General features: G+C 38.5%; 1 protein-coding gene across 1 annotated transcript in view; it reads right to left on the bottom strand.

Annotated features, from left to right (window-relative positions):
* Positions 1 to 18,479, bottom strand: part of SPTLC2 (serine palmitoyltransferase long chain base subunit 2) — a 96,856-nt gene that overhangs the window by 41,762 nt on the left and 36,615 nt on the right. The window contains exons 6-9 of the mRNA XM_045807723.2: positions 14,138 to 14,231; positions 11,156 to 11,261; positions 10,184 to 10,403; positions 7,806 to 7,932 (exon numbers count right to left, since the gene is read on the bottom strand). Coding sequence (XP_045663679.1) covers positions 7,806 to 7,932; positions 10,184 to 10,403; positions 11,156 to 11,261; positions 14,138 to 14,231 — 547 coding nt within the window. The remainder of the gene's footprint in view (positions 1 to 7,805; positions 7,933 to 10,183; positions 10,404 to 11,155; positions 11,262 to 14,137; positions 14,232 to 18,479) is intronic.

Here is an 18,479-nt window from a genome sequence, read left to right on the forward strand (position 1 = left end):
AACTGGAATATTTAATGATAAGCAAATATTTATATTTTAATTCAAGTCTAATCTGTTTTATAGTTACATAAATCCTATTTATAAGAAACTAAGTTTAGCTTCTCTATCCTAATCTGATTTATAATGTTCCTCCAATGATTCATAGGCTCCATTTCTTTTTTACTGATGAGATACACCGGCCAGTTAGAATGGAACAAATGCTTTCCGGGCTTCGAAAGCGAGCTTACAAATGGTTGCTTCTGGTTACAAAAGGACCTGGTTAGGGAGAGCAAAGGCCAAACCATCTGTACCATCAAAGTATGAAGCTTTATCCCACTAAGAGAAAATCAGTAACAGCATCAAATCAAAGATACATTTATGTTTTTAAAACTAAATTATTAATCTCAAATCTCTCATATATTTTTTCCCAAGTCCTATAATTCTAAGAACGTTGGTCAGTATACATGAGGCTTCAATTCAAGAATAATCCTATATGAGTGAATGAAGGATCTTATCCTCTTGGGTGTATAAATTTCTTAAGCCCTCAGCATTTAAGAACACAAACAATATAATAAGGGACTAAATCATAGGTTAGAATGCCTCTCTTCAAGCCACCAAAGTATTATTCATTTAACCATCTACCAAGCATCTACTGCATGCCTACTATGTGCCAAACACGTTTTAAACAGAAGCAACAAAGTGAACAAGATAGCCAAAACTCCATGTTTTCGTGGAGTTATTCTACTTTGGGAAGACAGATAACAGTTTTGTGAATAATCAAGTCAAACAAACAATTACTGACTCTAAGTTCCTGACACAGGCACTATTTAAGATGCAAAGGAGGGGCGCCTGGGTGGCTCAGTCAAGTGTCTGCCTTCGGCTCAGGTCATGATCCTAGGGTCCTGGGATTGAGCCCTGAATTGGGCTCCCTGCTCGGTGAGCCTGCTTCTCCCTCTCCCTCTGACTGCTATTCCCCCTGCTTGTGCTCTTTTTCTGTCAAATAAATAAATAAGATCTTAAAAAAAAAAAAGATGCAATGGAGGAGCAAGACAAGGGTCCTAACAGGGGAGCTGACACCGACCTGGAAAAACTACATGAAGGGTTAGTGAGCTTTCACATTATACAGTGACATCCCATGGCTACTGGTTGATGATCTGTGTCACCTGGCCAACAAGCATTCGGAGTTACTGCCCCGTAACACTGCCTATTAACTGAAAGTTCATTTTTGGGAAAGTCTCCCTCTTTCTGTAACAGTATTATTCTAATACTTTATTCCATTTCATCTTTGTATTACCAAATGTGTTTGCTAAAGGGACAAAATAAAGTGTGAACACTAATAATATCACACAGGACTCAGCAGCGCCTGCGTGGCGCGGTCAGTTAAGCATCCAACTCTTGATTTCAGCTCAGGTCATGATCTCAGGGTCCTGAGATAGAGCCCTGTGTCGACCTCAGTGCTCAGCATGGAGTCTGCTTGGATTCTCTCTCCCTCCCCCCACCCTCCACCACTCCCCATGGGTGTTCTCTCTTTTCCAAAAATAAATAAATAAATCTTTAAAAAATTTAACACAGGACTCAGAAACTTCACAAAACCAAAAATTATTAGACATTCTGAATGCAGCAATAATAAACTTTATATGCTCATTGGTACTGTGCTGTAGCTGCACATCAGTTATGAAGAAAAAAATCAAAATCGGGTAACATACAATACTTGAGACAGTCAAAATTATAATGAAAAGGTAAGGCTTAGAGATTTCATTATATGTTTGATATTTTAGGACCGGACACCAACTGTAACATCTAGCAGTTAAGTCTACTGATTGACTTGCATACACACTTTAGACAAAACATTGTGTTCAAACATTATTTTTTTTTAAAAGATTTTATTTATTTATTTGACAGAGAGAGAGGCAGCAAGAGAGGGAACACAAGCAGGGGGAGTGGGAGAGGGAGAAGCAGGCCTCCCGCCAAGCAGGGAGCCCAATGTGGGGCTCGATCCCAGAACACTGGGATCATGACCTGAGCCAAAGGCGGACACCCAATGACTGAGCCATCGAGGCGCCCCAACATTGTGTTGAAACATTAAACAAGGGCTCTGTGAGACAAAATTATAAATTTGTGACATTATAACGTAAAATAGGGCTTTTGGGAGAAAAAGGGTATTACAAAAGACACAGCCTTTCATTTCAGCTCCCCCCATTTTCAATCCACAGCACTATGGAAATTCAAAGACAGAAATATGGGTGCAGCTCAGATGTAAACCTGATTCCTTCCAGGCAAATTTCTTCAAAATATAAAAACTGAAAAACAGTGCAGTATTAAAATGTATGGTTCTAGAAAGCCTAGATAATCCAAGATGAAACTGAAAAATACCCCTAAAATAACTCTCTCACACACACTCAACCATACAGAAACACATACCACCAATTAATTCATTCACTGATACAAAACAGTAGAAGAAAGCAATAAACACTTGCAGAAGATATATTTGACACAGACAAAAGAGAAGATTGTTTAAGGCACAAAAACACTGTCCATATGGGAAAAGACATGTAAATTCTAACATATTAAAAGGGAAAACTTTTATAAAGCATAATATTATAAACAAGATTTAAAGAAAAGCCATGTCTCTCAGTTTGGGAGACAACAGTGATAAAGAATTATTATCCAGAAAACATGAAGAACTAAAAATACCCATCTAAATGAACGACCAATCTGACTACTAATCAGGAAAATGGAAATAAAAACTACAATAAGATTGTGTTTCACACAGATCACGTTCGCTGAAATTAAAGGGACTGACAATACCTAAAAAGGCATGGAAATGGAGAAACTCTAACTTTCATACTAGAACGGGAGACTACACTGCTAAGGACTTCTGAAAGAACCTGGAAACCTCTATCACTGTGAGATGAAGAATCTCAGCCACAGGATACAGGCAAAATTATCTCAGCAAAGGAGAACCACGTAAGGATTATCACTGCGGTACTATGTAGCAACAGTTAAAAAGAGCTAACAATCTAAATGTCCATCAACAGAGTAATGAACACACAAGCTGTGGTAACGCTCAGTGGAGTATTACACAACAGTGAAAACGAATGAATAAGAACCTCACACTCAACAGGGATAATGCAAACAAATAATATTAAGCAAATAAAATAAGTTGTGGAAAAACTTCCCGAATATGATCAACTTGTGTAACATTTAAAAACACAAAACAACAGGAGCGTCTGGGTGGCTCCGTCAGTTAAGTGTCTGACTTCGGCTCAGGTCATGATCTCAGGGTCCTGGGGTCGAGTCCCGTGGGGGGCTCCCTGCTCAGCGGGGAGTCTGCTTCTCCCTCTCCCTCTGCTCCTCCTCCTGCTCATGCTCTCTCTAATAAACAAATAAAATCTTAAAAAACAAAACAAAACCAAACCACACACACAAAGCAACACAGACGGTCCTCATTATTGGAATCCAGTCTGTTCCTAAAAGTGTGTTACAGTGTGAATGTTCAGGTACCAGAACATTAGGTATATTACATCATTCAAAAATAGAAAAAAATCACATGTTCCTGGTTCATCCAAAACTCCAAACAATTTTTTTCCCAAGCCATGTAACACTCTTAAATATCTACATAATAACCTACCAAGAATTTCCATAAAATAGATAGCATCTATAATACCAATGACCTATTTTAACCCTGAGGTGACTGAAGTACTCCTGCGTGTCCGACTCAGTGATGCTGCGAAATACGGAGTCATGAGTTATATTCCCAGGCAGGCGTTCCCTTGTCTCAATGAGCGTCAGCACTCCCACATTTTCTGCAAATGCAGGGACATCTGTGGGCCTCTTCTGCTCACCTACTTTTTTCATAGGTTTTTCTGCATGTCACAGGACATTTTCACTAGTAACGTGGGGAAGATGACAGAGAGATTGCACAACACATTTAATAACTCAAGTGGATGGGAGACTGGGTCCTATCAGGAAAAGAGCAAAAACACACCTGAAGTGCGCTCCACAGCCTCGTCCCCAGGCTCGTGCACAACTGAGAACACCTTTAGTGGTGTGCACATGACATTTATTACAGCAGGTTTTGATTCAGACAGTTAAATCTCATAAGCATTTCTGCACGTCATCATAGCAAACAGTGAGCCTTCAAACAGTGGGGGATACCGACACTATATGGATACGGTCACAGTACAAGTAGAAAAGTACAGAAAGAGACAACTTCAGAATACTGGTATCTCTGGGGAAGGGGTGAGAGAAACAGAATCAAGAAGGGACACTAAAGGGAGCTTTAGCTATCTTTTTCTTTTTAAAAAGTGAGATAAACGGGGTGAGATATTAACATTAAAATATGGGATCATGAGTACATTATTTTCTGTACCTTTTCATAAAATATGAAGGACCAATAACATTCATAACCTGTCTGATGCATGCCAGAAGCCTGCCAGCATTAAGCAGCCCACGGGTTCACAGGACTGTGAATTCGATACTAAACAAGAATCTGAATGTGATTTTCGGGCAAGAGAACCAGTATGTCTGTGCTTTTTGGTGTCACCCTAACACCCCTCATGAGACAAGTCTGCCCCCCTGTCAGAACTGCCATCCTTCGCACCTCTACCCTTCCCCACTCACTCACCCACAATCCCTCTACCTGTCCTATTATGTTCAGGCCACAGTGGTCTCCTCGCGGTTCCTGAACACAGAGTGGCCTCCATCTCTAGGCCGTTTTATCCCTGGATTTTCAGGGCCAAATCCTCACCTTCTCCAAATTCTTGCTAAAGTCTTACCTTCTCAACGACCACCTTATTTAAAATTGCAAACTGGGTCCCCAGAACCCGTGACCACTCATCTTCCCTACTTCCCTTTTTCCCAGGGTACTTATTTTCTAGCACACTGTATAATTTACTTCCCTCACTAGAAACCCCATTACGGAAAAACTCTGGGGTGTTTCTTTCTTTCTTTCTTTCTTTCTTTCTTTTTCTTTCTTCTTCTTTCTTTCTTTCTTTCTTTCTTTCTTTCTTTCTTTCTTTCTTTCTTTCTTTTCTTTTAAGATTTTATTTATTTGGCAGAGAGAGAGACACAGCGAGAGAGGGAACACAAGCAAAGGGAGGGAGAAGCAGGCTTCCCGCTGAGCAGGGAGCCTGAGGCAGGTCTCCATCCCAGGACGCGGGGCTCCATCCCAGGACCCTGGGATCACGACCTGAGTCGAAGGCAGACACTTAACGACTGAGCCACCCAGGCACCCTTGGGGTGTTTCATTCTTGATGAGTCACGAGTGTCTAGCAATAGCACCTAGCGGGCAAGTATTTGGTAAAGTGATTAATGAAACTTCAATTTTTCTATGTTACAGTACTCTCCGGGACTAATACAACAAGCCACTATCCTCTGCATCTCCAATACTCCCCAAGTACATATTCCTCTCAAACCATCTGTTTGTACGCCCATTTCCTATGGATTCTGATTCAGAGTCTAACAGAGAGTGAGATACTCAATGTTTGTGGAATGAATGAAATTCAATGTCTTGAACATAAAAGATTAAGTTTCACTCAGGGTAGGCCACTTCTACTATCAACTCATACTCAGGTAAATTAATTGCAGATACCTCTTTTTAAAGGTCACCTTAAGGCACAAAGGACTGCTGCTTGATTCACACTTTCTTTCCACTACAAGGACAATAAAAAGATGCATTAAATGATGCCATAAAAATAAGCACTACCATACACACTCAAATCTAAAAGAAATCAGGCTAAATTTAATTAGGATCAGGTAGCCAGATTTAAGAAAGATGGTACTTACCTCTACTTTTGGCTACATTCTTATTATCCTCTATTTTGGCAGAGAAGCAATGTAGCCAAAAGCAGTTTGCCTACACTAATTAAAAGTTTTAGAGAGCAATTTTTAAAATATATAAACGCTGGTAGTGGCAAGTTGTAAAAATGGCCACAAATTCTTGGACCCACTTAGCACTTGAAGTGGAGTCTGATTTCTTGTGCCCTGCAATCTGGACTGGCCTTAGTGACCTGCTTAACAACAAATCAGCAAAGGTCATGGGGTTTCGGCAGGTTATTTGGGAACGTATGCTCTGAAGCGTCCCCTCTGGTTTCCTACTCACCATGCTATGAGGAGCCCATGCCTCATAAGGAGGACATGTGAGGCTCTGGTCAACGGCCTCAGCTGAGCCCAGTGTTCAAGTCACACGGGCCCAAGTGACGTGAGAGGGAAGAAGCCTCCAGATGATCCCAGCCCCCAGCCATCTAAGTCTTCCCGGCGCCTTGGGTCTTCCAAGCTCAAGTCCCGGATATTAAGGAGCAAAGAGAAGCCATCCCTGCTGTGCCCTGACCGAATTCCTGACCTGCAGAATCTGTGAGCATAATAAGATGGCTGTTGTATCATACCACTAGGCTTTGGGGGTGGTCCAAGAGCCAATAAATAAACTGGAAAATGAGTGCTAACCCAAAGCCTGTAACTAATTACCACATTTCATTTTCTCACCACCAGCAGAGCCTAGATTTCATTACTTAGCACAGATAAGTCATTTATGCAGAGGTCACACATCACACAGATCCACGTTCTTTCTAGGACAGGGCACAGAAATGATCCAAAATTAACTCTGACAGCTGTTAGCCATTCACTTTAGTCACCTGTCTGTACGCCGAATCAATAAGGCTGATGCATCTATGTGAAGTAACTGGATAATTGCTAGCTATATAAGTATATATCTCAGATCAAAACACACTATTTCTAATAACACCGTGAGGAAGGAGAGAAGATCACGTAGCTACTCTTAAGAGGGGGTTACTCTCAAGGCTCCATGCTGTGTTCACAAAGTGAATGAAATGTTTTCTTCCCCAAGGAATCAATTCATGAAACTGAAAATGATCAACACTTTGAAAATCTATTTCCAAAAATCTCTCACTAGAGATAATAAGGATATACCACAAATCAGAAGAAAATATTAAGAAAAAGTTCTGACTTAAGAAAACAGGTTTGCATCAAAATCAGACAGACTACTTCCTACTTGTTTTCCAATGCAAATCAAATCAATATTACCACAAAATATTATACAAATGAAGAGTGGAGAACTCAAGGCTGATAGTGTAAAATCGTTGACAAGAATAAAACTCATTTTAGAAGCATTTAAAAAGCAACACGTAAAATTAATGTATGTCTCATACTCACAATGGAAATATTTTTAAAAGTGAAAAAACAAAACAAAAATCCCAATTGTTCTAATTTTCTGCAATCAACACTGCCCTCTAGTGATGCAGAATAAAAGTAAAAGAGAAAGCAAGTATCACATTTTATTTATTTCATTTCAGTGTGTTTATGTCAGGGCATCTAGTTTGGACTACAAATTCCACCAAAGACAGAATGAACACATTGAGGATGACTTTTATTACCTATTGTTAAATTAGAAACTCTTTTAAAAGGCATTAAATCAAGGACATTAATACATGCAAAGAGCAGCTTTTAAATACAATGGGAACGAGACATCGCTACAGTGAGTTACATCTTCATAAAAGATTGTGCAATTCAGGAAAGACCCTGCAGTTTATCGCCGAAGATTTATGAAGATAGGTAAGACAGTAAGATTAAAGCGCCACCATCTGTAGACAAGAAAATTCCACAGGAAGCAAGCCAGCTAGTTCTCAGGGCAGATGTGTATCAAACACACTGAAAAGTGTCCACAGCAGTCAAGGCCTCACACACCTGCCAGTTCTGCTCATTAGTATACCCGACTCCTCATTTTAGGAAAAAAGTCTGAAGAAAAGAGCATGTTTGGTTGCTTAGCATTTCCTGAGCAGAGGAAATTTTCCAAGAAAACAGGGACTTACCAAGGGTTGTGCCATCCTGCCCCATGATGCACTTCATAGAGGTGACAATCTGTTCCACGACAGGTGGCGACAGTGACGTGGCATACACTGCACTATGAGAATGCGTTCGCAGATAGTCTATCAGCTCCTGGGGAGTTCACAGAAGCAAGGCATTAGAGGGAGAGCTTGAATTCTCTGCAATGTCACTGCCTGCCTTCCAGGTGAAAGCAGACTCTTCCTCCCTTCAACAGCACCGGAAGAGGGACACTAATCTGAGATGCAAGGTCACCAACGTGGTCACAGTATACTATCAGCAACAACTGCGTCGGACACAAGCCAACATCCTCAGGCTTTTTCTTTTTTAAACACGCCACAACATGAAAGAAAGAAAAACTAGTTTTTAAAGAAGCCCTCTAAATTTGGAGACTATATCACTTAGTATTATAAACAGATCTACAGTGCTGAATTAAAGTGCTTGGACTGCTTTTTAGATACAGTAATTTACTTATAACTATTACAAAAAATATCATCTGCATATTACCCTATGCCTGCAAAGCCCATCCTTACACTCCCGAGTAAGAGAAAGACAGTTCTCTAACATCAATTTTAAAGGTATTTTAAATGTCCTCCAGATACATAGAGATTTATAAAATGATATAAATGTGGCAGAAATTAAATAGAAATTCACTGGGTCTTTCATGAGAACGGGAAAGCCGTCTCACTGAATAAAGAAAAACTCTATATGTCAGTTACAAGGAGTCCAAAATAATCAGTTGTATATTCCTATTCTCTCCTTTTAACTTCACTAAATCTTTAAATAAAATGTGCAAGGTAGCGTATGTATCAGAACCCAACAAGGAGACACAAAACATGACTCTAAAAAGTGTATCACTTCAAACACACTGAAAACTGTACAAAAGCCACAAAAGCATAGCTATACCACACCTAAATGATTTCCCAGAGTATTATTTTAAGTCGTTTGGTTTAGCAATATATCTTACCAAAAAGCAAACAACTCTCCAAAAGTGAGCCTGGTCCCATTAACAAAAATTTGAGGTAAAAATCTATCAAACTTGACTAAATGAGTTTTCTCTAAAAGGCAATCAATTACTAAGAGAAAGTCCAGGCTTTAAGCTTCCCAATATCAAATTTTAAAAAGGAATCAAAAATATTTATGAGCTCCTACTACATGTCACATACAAATACTTGACAATGTGTTTTTATTAATACTATGGAGAGTTTTCTTACAGTAAGTTTTATTGAGATATAACTCACTTATCTAAGGTGTACAGTGGCTTTTAGTGTATTAACAGAGCTGTGCAACTTTCATCACTATTTAATTTCATTCTTTAATTTTTATTTATTTATTTTAAAGTAGGGTCCACACCCAACCTGGGACTTGAACTCACGATGCCAGGATCAAGAGTCATATGTTCTAACGACTGAGCCAGCCAGGCACCCCACTATCTAATTTTAGAACATTTCATTATCTCAGAAAGAAACCTCATACCCATCAGCAGTCACTTACCACTCAACCCATCCCCTCAGCCCTTGGCAACTACTAACCTACATTCCGTCTCTGATTACCTGTTCTGGACATATCACATAAAAGAAATAATACATGACCTTTTGTGACTGACTTCTTTAACGCAATGCTTTCAAGTTCATCCATGTTGTAGCATGGACATATACTATTTTTTCAACCCTCAACTACAATCTTGTAAGCTAGGCATATTCTCTCTATTTTACTGATAAGGAAATCAGAAGGTTAAATGCTTTGCCCCGGGGCTCACAGCATTAGGGAAATACTCAAACCTAGGCCTCTGTCTCATGGTTCAACCACTCCACCACACGTCATTGATTCTCAAATGCCTCAGAGTTCGTTACACAATTTTTAAATTGAAAAATACAACGCCTTATGGTAAACCAGAGCAGGCAAAATTATCTTTTTCTTCCTGTCTTTATGATCACCCAAGATGCATCTGAGGCCAAGGGCAGGGAAACTGGTCTTCTATTCCCACTGGCTCTCACTAGAAACTCACTACTTTTGCGAAACTGTGAGTACAACTCAAACCCAGAAGAAAACTGTGGCAAACAGGCAGCACCACTGTGCGTCCTTTCACACAAGAGGGTGCTCTGTATGTCAGAGCAGCATGTAGTTTAGAACGAAGCTCAAATAAGAAAACAACAAACAATGAACAGAACCAGCCTTTGGTTCATCAGAATCACTCACTGAGCAGCTGGAGTGTGAAGCCCGCTGGCACTGTGAGCCTAGGCCACACACCAATTCAGGATCTCCACGTCCCAGTTCGAACGCTTACATGCTACACGTAAGTTAACAAGTGTGGTAGCCAGAACAACCTTTACCCTTAATTGTTCAATTCACATGGCCCATTTACCTTCTTGCCTCCAATGTATCCTCCAGAAGCACCAAAGCTCTTTGTGAATGTTCCCATCATAACGTCCACATCCTCAGGATCCAGGCCAAAGTAATCTACCACACCTCGACCTGTAGGGCCCAGAGCCCCAATGCTGTGGGCTTCATCTAGATACAAGTATGCCTTGTATTTCTTCTTAAGGGCAATCACTTCAGGAAGGCGAACAATAGATCCCTCCATGCTGGCAAAATGGATAAAAAATACACACACTGAGACTTTTTCACTCTCAAAAATGAGGAGGTGGCCACCTTACTAGTACTATTAATTTTTCTAAGTTTATTGCTTTTTTAAATGGTCTGACAACTCTGCCTGTGATCTTAAACTGGCAAAGTTAGATGATGCCATGGCTAGGTAGATGTCTAGGGGAAAGGAAATTGGATCTTTTCAAACCAGCACCAGAACAGAATTGATCTTCATTCACCACAGATGGATACAGGTCACAGCAGATTCTTCTAACACTTGCAATTACAGGCAACATTAGATTCTGCATTGCATTGCAGGTGAAATTAAAATAGCAGAATAAAAGAATAAAAAGGATAGGAGGTAAGAAAGTAAGTGCAAGGGCTGCAAATAAACCAGAATAAAATCTTCCTTAAAATGAAATGATGTAGAATTTGTTTTGACACATCAGAAAACATATTCCCATTCTTGCCCCTATATATACATTCCCTCTACAAATAGTAGAAAAATAAAGGATGCAAAAAGAAAGGGGATTTGAAGATCATCAGCATGATGGGAAGAATAAAGAAAAGCCAGACAAAAGGACTTCTGTGCTAGAAGCAGCTAACTCTGCCTCCAGGTATTTTACCAAGTCATAAACCCTGACTGCCTCCTTAGTGTCTGGGGGGTCCAGATTACCGTTCCCTTCTGCTTAAAAGTTCTATAACTTCATGGAGCCAAATCAGAAACCTAAGAATAAGAAAGCAGGATTACCTATATATTCCTTCCACAAGGATTAGAATTTTCTTCCAGGGCCTCCGTGTCCGAGGCTGCCCATAAACAATGGCATCTTTCAACAGCTTCTCTAGGCTTTGCATATCTGTAGCACACAAAAAAGAATTTCAGCACAAAGTACCTTCCTCTTTCTGAACTTTATTTCAGAAATGCAAATACACATTTCTTATTCAGGAAGTGTGTCTCAGATCGCAAAGGACATTAACATAATCGGAACTGAGCAGAAAAAGATAAGGCAAAATGGGTGAGCTACTGCTAGCCTGAATGACAATCTCATCTAAAATGTAATGAATGTTCAAAACCACAGAAACTCCACTAAGTGACTGTGGCATAGGCGGTTCTGCTGGGTAGCATGCCTGTGAAATGATTGATGGTTCGTGTTAAATACCTGGCCATTCAGTTAGCTTTTTTTTCCTATTTGTAGAATCAACTGTATCTTTAATCCTAGTGACTCATTCAGAAATACATGCATAAAGACAGCTGAGGAAGAGAGTGCAAACAAACAAACACATACACCTAAAAAGCAAATACGGGGGAAAATTCAAACTGCATGCCCCGTTTCCTTTCACCTAGGATACACTCAATAAACACTTGTTACATAGCTTTATCTCCATAGTGAGCTCAAAATACACCAGTCTGGGCATGCATGAGACTACGTGGTAAGAAAGGCTGGCAATCAGTTGAGACTGTTCCATGTTTGACTTGATCAGCTCTCTTGGTCCTGAAGGATGATTACCAGGCCCAGAAACAACTTGGCTGGTACTACCACTAATGAGGGTCCTAATTTTCCTGTTAAAGATAAATGCTGTGAAGACCACTGTTACCACTACAACAGACTTCATACTTAAAATATCTGCCCTGAAATAATAGCCTTAAGGACCCTTCCCCCCCAAATCTATGCAATATTAAGTCTGGGGAATATTTAACAGGGATGGGAGGCACCCCATCATAAAATGTGATTTTACATTCTTTATTGCCCAGGACTGAAGGAGAGGGTTACAAAGTTACAGGATTTTGCTTTTTCCATGAAAGGACTTTAGTTAGAAAAGAGAAGTAAGGTAATAAAAATACATACCACAAATAAGATGGCCAAAGGTTATGACTGTATTTATACCTTCGGTTATTTATAACAAAACAATCTGCTACCTAACCCAGAGAGGGGATGCTACCACAGAAGTATGTCTGTTGTGAAGCTGCTATCTCTGATGCAGAGACCAGTGTGTGGCAACCAGCAGGAGACAAATAAAAATGCACTCATTGTTTTAGTTTCCTCTGTTTATACACAGAAAGGAAGAGAAAAACATTGACTCAAAATTTTAGATGAAAGGAAGTACCTATAGTAGAATGCTTGACTATATCACCTATTTAGGGGGAAAAATTCAATTATCTCTCTCATATTATGCTCCCTAAATTCCATGCAAATTTAAGATTTAAATAAAAAATATACCACAAGACCACGAAAAGAAAACATAAGAGAACAACTTTATGATCTTAAAACAGGGAAGACATTATGCAAAATCTAAAACTCGTAAGACAATAAATGTGCCAACATCAACATTTTAATAAATCTACCAGCAAGACACTACAAAGTTAAAAATGAAATAAAAAATATTGCAACACACATGAAAAAATAATTAAAGGGCTCATATACTCAGTGAAAAACAGAAACAGTTTGAAAATGGCCAACTCACAAAGAAATACAAACACAATTAACTGTATAAAAAATTGCTTAACATCTAATAATCAAAGAAATACAAATTAACATGTTATTGACTTACTCGATTAGAAAATATTTTAAGTGATTCATAATGTCCTATATCGGCCTGTGAGTACAGTCACCGTCATGCTGTTGAGTAAAAATTTGTACCATACTTGGAGGCAATTTAGAAAAGTCTAAAATTTATAACCTTTTAACCAGGCATCCTAAGACTGCTAGGAATTTATCCTAAGGCATTAATCAGACCACTCAGCAAAAATGTGAGTAGGTAGTACCATTTCTAGTAGAAAAATTTAGAAACAACCTCGATGTCCAAACTGCGGGATGGACTGAATGAGGGCAACTCCAGACACCGCCTGCCACCCTGGCATTAGGGGAGCAGAGTCACACGGACTGTCAAACGAAGTTCACGATGTGTTGCAAGAAAACAGGTTACACAATTGTGTTTAATAATGCCATGTACTTCATAAAACAAAATACTGTTTGTATCATTCTCATTATAAAACATTTTAGACAAGACAAAGACAGAAGGAAGAAAGTTATTAGCATCCATAAGCCTTCCATCCAGAGGACAGATCTAACATTTGGGTGTTTATTCTTCCAGACCTTTGTCTGTATGTACACACATTTTGGCAAAAAATGGTATCAGATGTACAGCTGAGGAATCTTTCCTCCCTACACGTGAGTATTTCAAATACAAAAGTTACTTTTTTATTGTAAATCATTATTTTAATAATACACAAGATACTGCCACTTGGGGAGAAAGTTCTGGTAGAGCCGTCTTCCTCTGTGCCTTTATCTGTTCACATCTGTATTCCAGTATCTGTTCCATATCAGCAGTATTCCACTATAGAGACTTCTCTATAGTCTCTGCATTAACCAGTCAGAGATCCTTAAGACGAGACCCTGCTTTATTCATCTCAGTAGCCCTGGTGTGACGGCAAGATACACCATAGGCATCTAGTAAACGCATACTGAAGAAGTGACTTGTCAACAAGGAAGATGAAAGAGTTGAAAGCTAAATAAAAGGAGAATGTTGTATTTTGCATTAAAAAGCTTCCTTCAGCCTCTATTTCTAATGACGAAGAGGCTAACTTTTACAAGACTGGACCAGAAGGCCATTTTAAATGTTGCTACATGCTTCATTTATATCTTCCATTATTAATGTAACTAATGTTACCACTGCCATTAACCCAAAGCATATTCAACACTAAAGCCTGCAGTGAATTCCACATCAAACTCACTGTTGTGTTTGAAGATTCGAATGGTTGCTCCCGAGAGCCTGGCTCCTAGAACCAGCGATGCGTGGTTCAGTTCATCACTCAGAATCAGGCAACCCTGCAAAACCACCAGCACAGAAAGGTAAGAAGCTAAGAGGAAAGGTTTAGTTACACAAATTAGAAAACGTTAAAATCACTAATAATGCTCTTATTAAGGAAAGCTTGTACAACGGCAAAATTATCAATTTCAAGAAGAAGTACACATATTTTTGTTTTGCAAAATTAACTTAGAAGTAGATACAAAATTCTAGCCTTTTAATTTCTTCAGTCCTGTGACTGACTTAAATATTCAGATATGTAGCAACAGGCTTTTATTTATACCTAAAATCTGATATATCAGATAGTCTTCATAGGGTTTCAGTTTTGCTGGTTTGATGGCATTCCATATGAGTTTTGGTATGATGTACTGTTATTTGTGGGGGGAAAGTGGGGGACAAGGGAGTTGAGGGAGTAAAGCATTCTTCCTCTCACTCCTAATAATACCCCAAATTCAATGAGGATTCCACTTACTAATACTCTCCCCATTGACATGAAGTGTAGGCCTCAATTTTGCCTTTAAAATCCCTCAACAAGCTCTACTTTAACATGCAAACATGAGTTTCTCCTAAGGCAACAAGAAAAGGCTGAAGTTCTCAGGGATTTTATTTCATCCCAGGTTCTTACTCTTCCACAGCTCAGGCCTTCAACCTGTAAGATCTGAACTCAGAAACAGGTTTTTCTGTTAACAGTGTCCTCAAAATATCCAATTAGATTTTAAGAGTAAGGTGCAGAAAGTATCAGTAAGGTGCAGAAAGTATCAGTATGTTCCCAGGAGAATAAAAGAAGATACACACACATACACACACACACACACACACACACACACACACACACACACTGATTTATAACAAAATATTCTTAGAGGGATAGTTAAGAAACTTGTAACAGCAGATGTCTGCAATTTTTCCTGTGTGTAAAGTTTTTATTATTAAGATAAAAAGCTACCTAGTTAAAAATGTGTACATTAAAAAGGAGAGTAGAGTTGGAGGTACCAGTGTGGGGTGATGGGTTTTAAAATGTATGTGTAATGTATACACATGCACATACTTGTGTATGCATGAGTTAGTATACATGCATATATTTTTCTAGCTCTATGCACTGAGGGACAAGAAGCAGTGACACCCAAGTGGCCATAAACACAACAGACCTTGACTTCTAAATACCATCCTCCAGTAAAAGGAACCATGGCTCAGTGGACAACTGGTTGACCCCAAGGCTAAACTAGGTTTAAAAAAAAAAAAAAAAAAAAAAAGAGCAAACCCAGAGCCTCTTGTCATGCTACAAAGAAAGTGCTCCTTAGGGAGAAAAAAGAGGAGCACATATTCGAATGGCATAGGAGCCCACCTAAAAGATCTCCCAATGGCCAAAACCGGAACAACTTGAGCAACAAAATAAAGGGCAATCGTGCTGTACCCAAATAGTAAAATATTCAGGAATCTATACTAATATAAATGAGTAGGGGAGAAGCAACAACTCTTCCTTCAGAAGAGCCAAGGTAACGAAAGACAAGGAAAGACAGGAACTGTCACAGACTGGAGCCTGAGAAGATACCATGCAGATCCTCAACAGAAAATGGTAACTGTGAAAAACCCGGTGAAACTAAATTCTGTACTTTAGTTAACTGTATTGTATCAAGGTTAATTTCTTGGGTTTGATAAATTCCACTGTTATGTAAGATATTAACATAAAAGGAGCCAGAGTGAAGGGTATATACAGGAACTCTGTATTCTTTTACAATTCTTCTGTAACTCTAAATTAATCTTTGGAAAAAAAAAAAAAAGAGAGAGAGAGAGAGAGAAACCGGGGAATAAAATGATTGAGATACTGAATTTCTCTTCTTCAAGTCTTCAAACCCTTTACTTACCACTCTTGGCATTCCACTATACCTTAAAAGGATCCCCCTCCTTCCCTTCCATACAATTTATTTTCTTCTCTTTCCAGCTAATTTTTTTTTCTGATAAAATCTGCAATATAACTTGCTATTTGCTTCCTTTTTAGATAGCCATATTCACCATTTCTATGTATCAATCTACTATGAGGCTATTATATCCTTAGTTCGAAAATAAAATAAAAATTAAATGTCAGCAGTTAAAAGCTAAGTGCTTAATATGTTTCCAGCATTATGTTAAGGGTTTTAAAGGCATTATTACTTTTAATCCCCATTAAAAAAATCTAGGAGGCAGGTACTATTATTATCCCCACTTTACATAAGAGGAAACTCCCTTTTAGAGGAGTCACAAATCTTGCCCAAGGTCACAAGACTAGTGAGTGACTCATTACAAAGCTCTGCTTCCAGAACACATGCTCTTAATCTATAATATACTGTCCTCCCCCCCCCCTTTAAGCTGAATAATCAACCACCTCACATAGAAATTTAGCATCAGATTCAAAGAAATATTAAAACTGAATTAGTTCCTGCCTTTAATGATTAAATGATACATAATAACATTCAATTGTAATATCTGATTTGAAAGATAAATCTTTAAGGTAGTATCTTCCAAGTCTGTATACAAGATCTCTAATTCTACATGATTAGTATCTGAACATACAGGGAAGAGCAGGAGGAGATCATTTAACCCTCTAGTGTGAAAAATTCTGAGAAATTCCAAATAAGAATCTGAAGATTTATACCACTCAAACGCAGGACAGGAATGTATTATAACCAATGTGACGTCAAAGAACCATACATTTATGTCTTTCAAGGGATCTGTCCATTGTATCTAAGTTGTTGATAAAGTTTTCTTAATATTTCCTTGTTATCCTTTTCATGTCTGTAGGATGTGTAGTGATGTACCCTTTCTCATTCCTGTTACTGGTAATTTGTATCTTCTCTCTTTTTTATTCTCACCAGTCTGGCTAGAAATTTATCTATTTTAATCATTTTCTCAAAGAACCACCTTTTGGGGGCACCTGGGTGGCTTAGTTGGTTAAGCGTTTGCCTTTGGCTCAGGTCATGATCCCAGGGTCCTGGGATTGAGCCCGGGTCTTGCTCCCTGCTCAGAGGGGAGCCTGCTTCTCCCTCTCCCTCTGTGCTCTCTCCCTCTATCTCTCAAATAAACAAATAAAATCTTAAAACAAAACAAAACAAAAACCACCACCTTTGGTTTCACTCATTTTTCCTAATTCATTGATTTCTGAATTTAGCTTTATTTTATCCTTCCTCTATTTGAAATCTTTGGGCTTAATTTCCTCTTCTTTTTTGAAGTCCTAATGTAGATGGCTGATTCAAAACTTTTTTTTTCTTAATACAAGCCCTTAAAGCTATATATTCCATCTGAGTATTGCTTTAGCTTCATCTCACATACTGTAATATGCTACATTTCCATTTAGCTCAAAGTATTTTCTATTTTTCCTTTCTTCTTTGGCTTATGGGTTATTTGGAAGTATGTTGCTTAACTTTCAAATATTTGAGGATTTTCCAGGTATCTTTGTGTTACTGATTACTAATTTAATTCCATTATGCTCAGAGAACATATTTTGAATAATTTAAATTTTAAATTTGTTGAGGCTTGTTTAATGGCCCAGAAAATGGTCTATCTTGGTAAATGTTTTGCTGTTGTTGGGTGAAGTATTTCATAAATGTCAATTAAGTCAAGTTGGTTGATAACGTTTTTCAAGTGTTCCATAACCTTACTGAATTTCTGCCTAGTTCTTCTATCAATTACTCAGAGAGGGGAATGGAGATCTCTAATAATAATTATGTATTTGTCTATTTCTCCTTTCAATTTCATCAGTTTTTCCTTTATATACTTTGAAGCTCTATTATTAGGTACCTATACATTTAAAATTGTTATGTCTTTTTGGGGCACCTAAGTGGCTCAGTCAGTTAAGCATCCAACTCTTGATTTTAGCTCAGGTCTGGTCTCAGGGTCATGGGATTGAGCCCCATGTTGGGCTCTGTGCTCAGTGCAAAGTCTGTTTGAGATTCTCTGTCTTCCTCTCTCTCTGCCCCTCCCCACCCTCCAATTTGTGCACGCATGTGTGCGCATGTGCTCTCTCTAAATAAATAAATAAATAAATAAATAAATAAATAAATAAATAAATAAATAAAATAAAAACCTTGAGGGCCTTTTCAAGCTGTGAGTGCCAATCTGCTAAAATGTGATTTACAAAGTCTCTTATCTTTTCTCTCCTTAACTGCCCCCTTACAAACTCTACCTAGAGTGTGGTAAAAAAATATACACACGTGCTTTCATTACTATTATTACTACTACTACTTTTAATCTTCATTATTATTAACCTGTATTATTACTTTTAACCTGTATCA

The sequence above is a fragment of the Ursus americanus genome, chromosome 26 (assembly GCF_024610735.1).
Source record: "Ursus americanus isolate L20-20 chromosome 26, mUrsAme1.1.p, whole genome shotgun sequence".
NCBI classification, from domain to species: domain Eukaryota; kingdom Metazoa; phylum Chordata; class Mammalia; order Carnivora; family Ursidae; genus Ursus; species Ursus americanus.